This window comes from Mirounga leonina, unplaced genomic scaffold, assembly GCF_011800145.1.
Source record: "Mirounga leonina isolate KUSES-001 unplaced genomic scaffold, KU_Mleo_1.0 Mir_200, whole genome shotgun sequence".
Classification (NCBI taxonomy): domain Eukaryota; kingdom Metazoa; phylum Chordata; class Mammalia; order Carnivora; family Phocidae; genus Mirounga; species Mirounga leonina.
In genome coordinates, this window is record NW_023270503.1 from 26,139,717 (window position 1) to 26,153,517 (window position 13,801).

Genomic DNA, 13,801 nt, shown 5'->3' on the forward strand with positions numbered 1-13,801 from the left:
TCTCCATCAATCAGGCGGCAGTAGGTCTCGATTTCCTTCTCCAGGTGGACCTTGATGTCGAGCAGCTGCTCGTACTCCAGCTTCTGGCCCTCCGTCTCGGTTCTGACCTGGTGCAGCTGCTCCTCCAGGGCCCCGATCTGAGCCTGGATCTGGGCGAGCTGTGCACAGTAGTTGCCTTCGGTCTCGGTCAGGGAGCACTCCAGGGAGTGTTTCTGTCAGGAAACAAGAACGAACCTGAGACGCAGAACCCGAGATACGCAGACGTTTGCTCTGATAGATGACTTCCTTCTCTTGTTAATTTCGTCTCCAACTGAGTTCGATTTCACACGGACGCGTAGCGAAGAAGACTCCATGGCATTCTTAAAAAGGAGCACATCTCTCTTTTTGGTGGAATAAGCTAGAGACATTAATGTCGCTGTTTTAGCTGTTCTATGTAAAATCCTATTCTTATGTTCTAGGTTCATTGCATAAATATACATGTGGATATATTCTCGCCGTGGTTAAGGGCTTTAAAACCAACTGGCGCATATTTAAAACGATACTCTGGAACATGGTAAGAAATTGTCCTTTTCTTTTAAAAAAAAATTTTTTTTTAAAGATTTATTTATTTATTTGAGAGAGCGAGAATGAGAGAGAGTACATGAGAGGGGGGAGTGTCAGAGGGAGAAGCAGGCTCCTCGCTGAGCAGGGAGCCCAACGTGGGACTCGATCCAGGGACTCCAGGATCATGACCTGAGCCGAAGGCAGTTGCTTAACTAACTGAGCCACCCAGGCGCCCAGAAATTGTCCTTTTCATACCGTGGCTAAGAGAGATTGAAGTTCAATTTCTAATGTTTGGAGATTGCGCTTCATTTCGGTCAGTTCATTCCGGGCTGAGGTTGTGGCCCCAACGTCCTCAGAGATCTGCTGTTGCAGCGAAGCACTCTGAAAAGGTAGGAGTGAGGGAGCAAATCTTAGTTTTGTGACCATCACTAAGATGCAGAGGAATCTTTTTTTTTTTTTTTTATTTTTTGGACAGAACTCACCTTCTCGTTGAACCAGGCCTCTGCGTCCCTGCGGTTCTGCTCGGCCAGGGCCTCGTACTCAGCCCGCATGTGGTTCAGCAGGATGGTGAGGTCCACCCCGGGCGCCGCGTTCATCTCCACGTTCACGTTCCCTCCGGCCGCGCATTGCAGGACCTGCATTTCCTAGAGGTAGAAAAGTGTACAGCTCAGGTATGCAGGGATCTCATAGAAAGTCTGAGGCTTAGCTTTGGAAGGCTTCTTAGAGTTCGTCTGGCTTTACCTCCCAGGCTGTGCAATGACCCTCCTCTCCTTTTTATATTTCTTTCCCATCTCACGAAGTAGCCTGCTTCATAATGAGAGAGTTCTTCAACTGCTCCAGAGCTCTCCCATCCGGTGAACCAAAGTCCTGCATTTATGACTCCAATTCACTGGTTTTAGTTCTGTTGCACAGAAAGTCTTAATTCCTTTTCCGAATGAAAACCCTTAAGATATTGAAAATAAATTATCCACCATCTCTTATTCTATTCATTTACAGCTGAAATGTCTCCACCTTGGTGGACTGGTCTTCAATCCACTTAGCAAACAGCTTTGATGTGTTCTTGACTCAGCCAGAGCCTGAACACAGCATGAACAGGGGCGAGGGGCTGAGTCTGAGTATTTCTGAACAATTGAAATAATTATAAATAAATATTTATGTGTATATATTTTATACTTATAAATATATTTGTTTACTTATAATTAATAAAGGAAGAGTACCATCCTCTAAAGAATTCTAGCTATTTAAGAAGCTATTAAGCTTACACAGGGACATTTGATGTTAGACACATCTCTATGTGAATTCTGGTTCTGCCTTGTGGCTGGATGAAGCTGAGAAAGTTGCTTAACTTCTTTAAATCTCAGTATTGTTATCTGAAAGTTGAGGATAAAAATCCTTCTCTGGGTTGTTGAAAGGGGTGAAAGAACTATTACTAAAATGACCAACAATATACCTGGTGTATAAATACTAAATAAATGCTAGTTATTCTGCTCTTTGTCATCATCGTAGAAGTTGGAATCAGTTTGGCAGTCAATGTCCACACATGATTCCATATGCAGTATGTACTGTTGGGATGGAGTGAGTTTCTTCTCTCAGATTGTGGTTGGCAGACATCACTGCTAAGACTGTGTGCACTGAAATCATATGGGTCAGCTTCTGTCCCTACTGCAGAAACTCTCCTCTCCACCACGTCCTGGGTTTAGATTGGTCCTTATGACGATCAGTAATGAGGTTTTCTTTCCTTCCTGCCCCAAGTCTCTCGAGCGATTCTAGCATTCTTTCCTCCCTGGTAGCCCCAGATCTTCTCTATTGTCAGATGTGGCTTTTACTTCAGAGGACTTAGTGAAAACTTCCCCAGTTCAAGCAGAAAAAGATAAAAGAGATGCATGTGGGTGTGCCTGTAAAAAAATCAATGGTATGCAATTTATCAAAAATTTATTAACTATCATGGATGGGCAACACCCATGCTTGAACCATAGAAATGTTGTTCTTCAAGTAGTTATTTTTATAAGACAGGCTCATGCCTAATCAAATAGATTTTTAGCCTGATTTCCTGCTTTAAGTATTTGGCTTGACTGTAGAAGCCTTTTGGCTGTTTAAAAATATCAAGTTCATTTTCAAAGAATAAAGGTTTTTTTTTTTTTTTTTTTTTTCCAGAAAACAGTGGTTCTAAAAGCAGTCCCAAAGACGTGTCTGGAATAGTGGCTGTAGGATCCGATTTTGAATCCAGCTTCCAATGGTGACTGCTTTGAAGTATATTCTTTATTTGGAAGAAAAGATTTTGATGTAACAATTTATTTTCAGTCTCCCTTTTTATAGACACACCTATTAAGAATATGCATTAATATTAAATGTATATATGTAATGTATGTACAAGGTAAATGTTTAAGTGTTTTGAATCTGCCACTATTATATGGGAATTTAGATCTAGTTTTCTTAGGATGTCCTTACAGTATATTTATTTTATGTAATTAGATGTAATCTCTTAACTGTCCCATTTTAACTTAGCTATAATTACCTAGCCAAACATTACTCTTATAAACCTGATTGATCTGGAAAACAGGATTCTTTTTTTTTTTTTTCCCATGGGAAACTTGATGAGAGAGCAAGGGTGGATTTGTACAAATACTTTGCCGTTTCTCAAGACAACTCACGCCTCATTGCCTATTTGACAGTGGGTCTTTAGTACCAATTTCTCATTTAAGAAGTCAAATGCATTATCTTCCGCCAGATGGACGGTGTCTGCAGAGGGATAGCAAAATGCACATAGGCAGTTCTTACCTCCTTATGGTTCTTTTTCAGGTAAGTCATCTCCTCACTGAGGGTTTCATACTGAATCTCCAGGTCTGTTCTGCACAAGGTGATTTCATCCAGAACTCTGCGTAGCCCATTGACATCGCTCTCCACACTCTGGTGAAGAGCCAGCTCATTTTCATACCTTAAGGAACATTCATGATTTTCCGGTATGTCATATGGTGGGAAAAATAGTCACTTATCAATGATCAAGGGCTAGAATTCTGGAATTTTGAAGTGGCAGATTTGGCCACAAGAAACATTTTAAAAGTATACTGCATAAGAATAATTATTTTCTTTAATTTGAGGTATTTCTGTCACAGAAAATGTACTAGGGGATTGGACACTGCTTTTAGAGCAGTTCATACTTTATGTTTCACAGCCAAAATATAAAAAAGTAGTAACATTCTGTTTAGTTTATTTTACATTCTGTTTTAAATCCAAGTGTTTTACCAGTGTTGGAATAAGAGTTGGTAATAGTTAATGGAGGGCTCAAAAAATAAATTCAATTTAATGCTTCATGTTAATTCCCATGTATCTTTTTCACTCTCTGAGTTGACTTACTTGAGTCTGAAATCATCCGCTGTCAGCCTGGCATTATCGATCTGCAGAATAGCATGAGCATTGCTGGTGGTGGAAGCAATGATCTGGAAATGGGGAGTTTGACTTTTAAAGGGCAATTTAGCACAACCAATAAAAAATAAGTTTTTTTTTTTAAGGTTAGGGAGTGGGAATAATAAAAATTAATATAGTTACTAGATAGTGACATTTTTATCATGAGGTTCACAAACTAAATCTACTTAATACTTATTTCCAATGCTACATTGAAATTCCCTTTAAGAAATTAAATATAGGGGGACTCCTGGGTGGCTCAGTCAGTTAAGCGTCTGCCTTCAGCTCAGGTTGTGATCCTGGGGTCCTGGGATTGAGCCCTGAGTAGGGCTCCCTGCTCAGAGGGGGAGTCTCCTTCTCCCTCTCCCTCTGCCCCTCACCCCGCTAGTGCTTTATCACTCCTCTCTCTCAAATAAATAAATAAATAAAAATCTTAAAAAAAAAAAGAAATTACACATAGGGATGATCCATGTTTTTAGTATTCAGTGAAGAAAGGGAAAGAACATTTAGAAATGAAACTATGTAAAAATGATCATGAAGTGTAATTTCTTACCTGATTTTTCAGATCCTCAATTATCGGGAAATATCTGCTATAGTCGTGATCAAGACCACGGCAAGAACCAGGCCCAAATTTCTCATACCAGCCCTTGATCTTCTGCTCCAGGTCGGCGTTGGCCTCCTCCAGAGCTCGCACATTCTCCAGGTAGGAGGCCAGGCGGTCATTGAGGTTCTGCATGGTCACCTTCTCATTGCCTGACAGGAGGCCCCCCTCATTCAGCGTAAAGCCAGCACAGAGATTGCCTCCCCCTGCATTTCCGCCTGATGAACTGCCCCCGAAGGCGCACGAGAAACCACTTCCAATTCCAGGCAGGTTGCAAACATTGCCCACTCCAAAGCCGGACCCCCCGCCAGAGAGCCTGAGCGATCCTGCAGTAGGACGGGGACAGGCCCTCCTGGATCCACTGGAGAGTCGAAGAGACATGGTATCAGGGCCAATGCGTTGCACAGCTGTCTTGGAGAGAACCAGAGTGGAGTGCCTCATCGTCTCAACTGTTTTGTTTGCCTTTTTATAGACAATTCTCAAGTGTGTTCTGGATGAAATTCTGCCTACAAAGAGTAAAACATGGCTTGCCAGCCTCAGCAAGTTAGCATAATTGGATGATTTTTCCTAATTAGTAACTAACTTAGCTGGGCTCCTTTCTGTAGGAGGGCAGTTGCCCTCAGGTTGGTGGTTATCTGAGAAATGGGTCTGGGTGGAGCCATGTCAGTTTCCTTATTGCCTCTTTAAATTGCGAGTGAGTCATTCTTTACTTCCATCCTCAGAAGATAAAACTCATCAGTCCACCACACAATAGAAATCTGGCGTCATGGTTTTGGGCTATTATGCTAATAGATATCGATGTTTCTGAGACTTTTTCTACTTTTATTTTCACAGTTCTTTCCACAGAAGTAGAGAACAAGTCCTGTTCTTGTTACTCCCCCCAAATGGTCCTTCAGTCACTGGTTTTCCCCTCCCTCTTGGAGCTGTTTCTAATGGGAAGTTAACTTCCATTTTGGCTGACGTGCCATCATCTTCTGTTGACACTTACTTATGCTTGGGGATAGCTGTCTTCTCTTATCCATTTTGGCAATTAGGAACACACCCCTAATTGCTGTTGTGTGCTGTGGGACTTCCGAAGGACATTAACATTTTTTCCTGACCCTGCAAAATCTGAGGCAAACCTGGAAGGAAATATTTCATCTGTTTTTATTTCATTGTGGGTTAGCTTAGGTGAAAGTCATCAGTAGACTAATTATTTACTGGGTGTGGATTCCCAGGTATTTATTGAAAACCCTGAATATTTTGGAAGTTTTTGAGACATCTGGAAATTGACTTGTGGACAAAATTTCCCTGAATATTTATTATGGGTGTGAGGCTGTTACAGATTCATTCGTTCATTCACTTAACAAGTATTTATTAAACACCTATATGTGCCAGTCACTGTTCTGGGCACTTGGGATAAGTAGATTCATACATTATTTGTCTTTTGGTGACTGACTTATTTCATTGAGTTTAATGTCTTCAAGGTTCAACCATGTTGTAGCATGTGTCAGAATTTCTTTTCTTTCTAAGGCTAAATAATGTTCCATTGCATGTGTATACCATATTTGGTTTACCCACTCATCATTAGGATTGTATTCACTTTTTGGCTGATGTGAATAATGCTACTAAAAACATGGGTGTACAAACATCTGTTTGAGTCCCTGCTTTCATTTCTCATGGGAATATACACCATGGTGGAATTAATAGATCATATGGTGATTCTGTTTTTAATTTTTTGAGGAACTGCCATACTGCTTTCCATAGTAGCTGCACTATTTTATGTTCCCATCAATAGTGCACAAGGATTCTAATTTCTCCACATCATCACCAACATTTGTTCTTTTCTTTTTATTTCTTTTCTTGATAGTGGCCATCCTAATGCACAGCAGGTGGGATCCCCTTGTGGTTTTGATTTGCATTTCCTTAGTGATACATGATGTTGAGCATCTTTTCATGTGCTTGTTGGCCCTTGGAGTATCTTACCTGGAGAAATGTCCATTAAGTCCTTTGCGCATTTTTAGAATCATGTAGTTTGTTTTTTTTTGTTGTTGAGTTGTAAGAGTGTGTTATATATTCTGGATATTAACCCATTATCATTTCATTGTTAAGCAGGTTGAATTTATCACTCTTTTTATTTTTGGATTGTGATTCTTTTATCTTATTTAAGAAATGACTAATTCTCCAAGATCATATACATATTTTCCGATGTTGTTTTCTAAACATTTAATCATTTTGCCTTTCACATTTAAGGCTTTGGTAGTTGGGAAAATTTTCAAGTATTATTTTTTTAAATTCTTTGATATAGAATCAAATTTCACTTAAAAATATAGATAATGATAATTTCATCATATTTTTTTTTAAAAGATTTTATTTATTTATTTGACAGATAGAAACACAGCGAGAGAGGGAACACAAGCCGGGGGAGTGGGAGAGGGAGAAGCAGGCTTCCCGTGGAGCAGGGAGCCCGACGTGGGGCTCGATCCCAGGACCCTGGGATCATGACCTGAGCTGAAGGCAGATGCTTAACAACTGAGCCACCCAGGTGCCCCAATAATTTCATCATATTTACTGAATGGTGCCATACTTTCCCTGCAGTGCCATATTGTCATAAAGCATGTGTTCAGTGCCTCCTCTGTCATCAGTAAAATCTTCATATAGGTGAGGGTTCAATAGGTACTATTTTTCTATCTGTGCCAGAACCATGACATTTTAGTCACAGTTGCTCCATAATATAACATGATATTTGGTAAGGCAAGAACTCCATCAACTCCACACCATCAAGTCAAATATTCTTTCTCCATTCTTCTTTCATATAAATTTTAAAATCAGCTTTTTTATATACAATAAGATCCCCAGATTTGCCTTAAATCTATAAAGATATTGAGGAAAATTGACATCCCTATGATATGGCGTATGTCTAGCCAAAAAATTGAATATCATTTCCGTTTATTGAGGTCTTAATGTTCTTTAGTAGAAAGTTATTTTTCTGTATGTGCTTTCATATTGTTTTTTAGAAAATTTCCAGATATTTATCTAATATCATTGTTAAAGATATCTTTTAGAAATCACATTTTCTAGATAAATTTTACTATATAAGAAATGCGATTAATATTTGTGTAGTCATTGTGATCAATTTTGCTACATTCTATTCTTTTCACCCCAGTTTTTATTTTCTCCTGGTTTATTGAGGCATAATGGACAAAGAAAATTGTAATATATTTAAACTGTACAATGTGATGATTTGATATATGTATACACTGTGAAATGATTCTCACAATCAGGTTAATTAGCACATTCACCACTTCACATAGTTACCTTTGTGTGTGTGTGTGTGTTAGAGAAAGAGAGAGAGAGAGAGAGAATTGGTAAGATCTACTCTCAGCAAATTTCAAGTATGCAATACAGCATAATTAATTTTAGTCACCATTCTACATGTTAGATCCTCAGAACTTACTCATCTTACAACTGAAAGTTTGTACCCTTTTACCATCTTTTCCCATATTCCTACCTCCTAGTCCCTGGCAACCACCATTCTGCTCTGCATGAAAACATTCTTGGTATAAACAAATCTAGCAGTATCTAAGAGTATAGAGTAAAATGTTAAAGTCTTTCCTCACTTTTGTCCTCCCTCCCCTCCCAGGTGACTAGGTTACCCTTCCAGATGTTTGCAACCTTCCAAATGGTCTTCTATTCATTGCACAATCCATAGCGTGTAAACACACAAATGCCATACGTGAATCGTCTGTGTTATACGTACTGTTCTGTAACTTGCTTTGTTCACCTTACATGATATGTCTTATAGCAAGAATAGGTGCCTGATATGGCAGAAACTCTTGGTTGACCCCCAGTTTTTACCCAGTTTTTATCTCACAATAAAGACTAGTTTCTCCAGCATTCTTTGCTGCTCACTGTGGCTATGTGATTAAGCTAGCCAATGTGATGTAAGTGGGAGAATATGTGGCGTCTTCTAGGGACTTTATCTAAGAAGAAGCTGACACCAGTCTTTGTCCCATCTTCTCACTTGCTTTCATCCTGCTGGCATGGGTGTGATGGCTGAAGCTGATGGTTGGAACTTCATCTTGGACCATGTGCCAGGGCCATATCCTGGCTATGGTAGAGTGGGAAGCTGAAAACAACCTGGGTTTCTGATGGTGTTCTGGTTCAGAGCTGTCATCCTAGCCCTGAGTCTCTACCTCTGGAGTTTTGTTTTGTTTTATTTTTATTTTTAAAGATTTATTTATTTATTTGAGAGAGAGAGAATGAGAGAGAGAGAGAGAGCACGTGAGAGGGGAGAGGGCCAGAGGGAGAAGCAGACTCTCCGCTGAGCAGGGAGCCTGATGCGGGGACTCAATCCCAGGACCCTGGGATCATGACCTGAGCCGAAGGCAGACACTTAACCGACTGAGCCACCCAGGCGTCCCTACCTCTGGAGGTTTACATGTGAAAGAAATAAACTTCTGTGTAAAGTTCTGTTATTCTGTTACTGTTACTCAGAGCCAATCCTAATATTAAGTAATTTGTCTAACCACTAGCTTATTAAATAAGGACCTTCAGATTGTTTCCAGCTTTATTGCTGTTATTGATGATGCTGAACATGTTCACATTTTTCTTTAGGATAGATTCCTTAAATTTTTTTGCCAGTTCTTTTTAATCAGATTTATTGAGTTTTAATATACATATAATACAATTCATCCTTTTTAGCTTACAGTTCTATAAATTTTGACAAATGCATGGATCATGTAGCCACTACCACAAGATATAGAACAGTTCCCTAACTACCCCCTCCCAAATTCCTCTGTATCCCTTTGTAGTCAGTCTCTGCCCACAGCCCCAGCTCTAAGCAAACACTGATTGCTTTTCTATGCTCATAGTTTTACTCCAGAATGTCATATAAATGGGATCAGACAGTATGTACTCTTTGTGTCTGACTTCTTCACTTAGCATAATTCAGTTGAATGCATTCATGCTGTTGAGTGTATTAAAAGTTTGTTAATTTTTATTGGATAGTTTCCCATTTTTTTGATGTACCACAGTTTATCCACTCACTAGTTGAAGGACATGAGTCGTTTCTAGTTTTTGATGAATATGAATAAAGCCACTATAAATATTCACATATAGGGTTTTATGTGAATGTAAGCTTGATTTATTTAATATCAGGTAGTGGGATTGCAAGGTCATATATATAGATGTTTATTTAATATTATAAGTAACTGGCAAACTGTTTTCCAAAGTGGTTGTACCATTTTGCATTTTCTTTCTTTCTTTTTTTTTTTAAGATTTTATTTATTCATAAGAGAGAGAAAGAGAGAGAGGCAGAGGGAGAAGCAGGCTCCCCGCTGAGCAGGGAGCCCGATGTGGGACTCGATCCCAGGACCCTGGGATCATGACCTGAGCTGAAGGCAGATGCTTAACCATCTGAGTTACCCAGGTGCCCCCATTTTGCACTTTTATCAACAATGAATGAGAGTCTAGTTGCTCCTTATCCTTACCAGCCCTTGGTATTGCCAGTTTTAAAAATACTTTTTGTGTATTCTTTTTTTTTTTTAAAGATTTTATTTATTTATTTGACAGAGAGAGACACAGCAAGAGAGGGAACACAAGCAGGGGGAGTGGGAGAGGGAGAAGCAGGCTCCCCGCAGAGCAGGGAGCCCGATGCGGGACTCGATCCCAGGACCCTGGGATCATGACCTGAGCTGAAGGCAGTTGCTTAACCAACTGAGCCACCCAGGCGCCCCTTTTTGTGTATTCTAATAGATGTGTGATAGTATCTTACTGTGGTTTAAATTTTCATTTCCTTAATGACCATAATGAGGAGCATCTTTTCATGTGCTTATTTGCCGTCCGTATTTCTTCTTTGGTGAGTCATCTGTTCAGTTCTTCTGCCCATTTATGTATTAGGTTTGCTTTCTTACTGTTGAGTTGTGAGGATTCTTTATATATTCTGGATACAGTACTCTATCAATAGGTAATTTGCAGGTATTTTCTCATAATCCATGTCTTGTCTTTTCATTTTCTTAGTGTCTCTCAAAGAGCACACATTTTAAATTTTGATGAAGTCTAAATGAGTATTTTTCTTTCAAATCATGTTTTGGATGTCATAGTGAATGAATCTATGCCTAAACCAAAGTTACAAAGATTCTTCTTCTATATTTTCTTCTATAATTAAAAAATAATTTTGAAATAATTATAGATTTACAGAAAAGTGCAAAAGTGTGCAAAGAAATGTTCAGGGAGGTCCTGTGCACCTTTCACCCAGGCCCCCAGTGTTAACATCTTATATAACTGTAGTATAGTATTAAATCCAGGAAATTGACATTAGTACAATCCATAGAGTTTATTCAGATTTTGCCAGTTATGCAGACATTTATTGGTGTGTGTGCATGCATGTGCATGTGTGTGTAGCTCTATGCAATTTTATCACATGTGTGCCTTCATGCAACCACCACCATAATCAAGATACCTAACAGTACCATTTTCATGAGGCTCTCTTGTGCTAACCCCTTCACAGCCACACCCACTCCTCCCTCCCAATCCCTAACCCCTGGCAACCATGAATCTGTTCTCCATCCCTGTAATTATTTTATTTCACAAATGCTATATAAATGCAATCATGCAATATGCATTCTTACGGATTTGTCTATTACTTCTTTCCACTCTATTAGTTTTTGCTTCATGTGTTTGGAAGATTTCTTGTTTTATATATTTAGGATTGCTTTGTCTGATATTAATACAACCACTCCTGATTTATTAAAAGTAAATTAAAATTTATTTTTTAAAAATTGAGATATAATTGACATATAACATTGTATTAGTTTCAGGTGTATAACATAATGATTCCATATATGTATGTATTATAATGATCACCACAGTAAGTCAAGAACATCCATCACCCCACATATTTACAAATTAAAAACGAGTGGCAACAAGAATGAATGGCAAATTCTCAACATCAACAGTGGAATCCAAAGGACAGTAGAGTATGTTACTTTTAAAAAATTAAAAACATTTTTTTGGATTAATGTTTGCATGATATATCTTTTTCTATCCTTTTACTTTCAATCTATCTGTATTTATGTTTGAAGTGAATCTTTTGTAGATTGCATATATGTGGGTTGTGTTCTAGAGAAACTCATGCACATGTAGTCGGTGCCATGTACAGAATGTTTATAGTAGTATTGTTCATACTAGTCCCAAACTGGAAGCAATTCAACAGTAGAATGGATAAATTGTGCCAAATATTTTAAAAGTTTTGCCAAGCTGAGAGTTGTGTAATGGTGTCTCCTATGGTTTCAGTTTCTATTTCTCTGATTGCTAGTGAGGTTGAACATTTTCATACATTTATTGACCATTTAGGATTTCTCCCGGCACATCGAACATACTCTACTGTCCTTTGGATTCCACTGTTGATGTTGAGAATTTGCCATTCATTCTTGTTGCCACTCGTTTGAAGGTAATAATTCCCCCCATTTGTCTGATTTTAAAGATATTCTATTATCTTCATTGTTTTGTGGTTTCACTATGATTTATCCATTTGTGGATCTTTTTATCTTGTTTTCAGCTTTACTATGATCTGATCTATATGCATTTCATTTTATTTTGATGTGTAGGACTTCTTTAATCTGTGAACTGGTGTCTCTCATCAGTTCTGGAAAAATTTCAGCTCTTTATATCTTCAGATACTGCCTTACTCCAATTGTCTCTGTTTTATCCTTCTGGAAGCCAGAAAGTGTTTACTTTCTCTCCTCTGTCTTTAAACCAATCGCTACGGGGAGATCCAGGGCCTGTTCTGAGGGCCTGAAGCTTATTCAATGTTTGGTCCTCAGATGGTAGTGCTTGCAGAGGTACTATAGGAATTGAAAGACAAACCTATATTTGAATGAACTAAGTGTTACTTCTGTTAAGGAAAGTTTGCTATTCCCTCCAGGACAAAGGGATTCAGTAGAGTCATCCTGAGAGCATGTGGTTAGTTTTCCTTCTAAAAAAAATGGTACCATCTCAAGGGCTCAGTTTCTATGTCTGCTGATGACAGCTCAGTAGCTTGACCAGCCTTAGGGAGATGGAGTCTGAAGTATAGATTTCATATCTGTCACAATGGCCCCTTTGACAATGGGCTCATTGTGCAAGCGTTGAAGTGGTGAAGAGGGAGACTGGCTGACCTCCACAAGATGAATCAGCTTGTCCACATAGTTTCTCTGGGGTGGGTGTTCTATAGAGGGCATTAAAATGAGTCACAAAGAGCCATATGCCTTGTGCTCACTCCCAGAGGAATGTAATTTTCATAACCATGGACTTGTCATATGTGAAGATTTTTTATAGGAATTGCACAAAAATAAAATTTATAAAAATTCTTGTGTATAAAGAGCATAAAGCAGTACTAAAAATAATAAATATGTTGCATTACCCATTATATTCCTGTCAGGAGGCGATTTTTGTCTTTCGTAGGCATCAGTGAAAACGAATTCTCTACAATTTTACACATCTGATGACTTAAAAGATTTTCCATAGACTAGCTTCTGGTTCCACATACTTCATACATTGTATCTCTTCTGTTATTTACATATTTCTGGTGCTGTGTTTTATAAGATTTGTTCATATCACAATTTGCAGCCTGGTAACTTTATGATATGATACTGCATGGGCACAATGGGCAGTGGAAATATTCCTAGAAGTTTCCATGGAAATGATGAGAACCTCATTAATATATTTCACTACACTCATCTCAACTTCCTCTTGACTTAGGGTGACTTTATGTCCCTATGCCTACAATAGGTCAGTTCATGTCTGCTAATATGCCTGGTTAATAGCATCTTTTACTCTCCCTCAAATGTTACATTTGGATAATAAATTGTGATCATACAATTTAGTGATAGATCACCCCCAGACCTGAGGGAAAGAGTGATGGAGGAGAAACTGGAGTGGAAAGAGATAGCAGACTTAACCGATGGTGCTAAAATTATCATAGTTTTGCAAAAGTTTTCTAAAAATGGCTATATAAACATAACGCTAGGGCCCTTCCTGTGCTAATGAGGGACCTGAAGCTTATGCATTGTTAGTGTCATGGTAAATTCACCTGTCAATCATCCTGCCCTCAGCTTAATCCCTTAGCCTGGTTCACCATCATACTTTGTTCTTCTAAGTCCTGAATCTCTCCTGGATTCTATGGGGTCAATCAGTTCCTTGAACATGTATTATTGTTGTTGTTCTTGAGGATTCTTCCACCATTCTGAACCCATGGGCTTTCTCCACTGGGGTAGGAGTAGAGAGATTAATGTA

The 13,801-nt window shown here is 38.8% G+C and overlaps 1 protein-coding gene across 1 annotated transcript in view; it reads right to left on the reverse strand.

The window, feature by feature from the left end:
• KRT25 (keratin 25) overlaps positions 1–5,449 on the reverse strand; it is an 11,037-nt gene extending 5,588 nt beyond the window's left edge. Inside the window, exons 1-6 of the mRNA XM_035027406.1 lie at positions 4,499–5,449; positions 3,898–3,980; positions 3,322–3,478; positions 1,026–1,187; positions 799–924; positions 1–212 (exon numbers count right to left, since the gene is read on the reverse strand). Coding sequence (XP_034883297.1) covers positions 1–212; positions 799–924; positions 1,026–1,187; positions 3,322–3,478; positions 3,898–3,980; positions 4,499–4,987 — 1,229 coding nt within the window. The 5' untranslated portion in view covers positions 4,988–5,449. The remainder of the gene's footprint in view (positions 213–798; positions 925–1,025; positions 1,188–3,321; positions 3,479–3,897; positions 3,981–4,498) is intronic.
• Between the last annotated feature and the right edge of the window lie 8,352 nt (positions 5,450–13,801).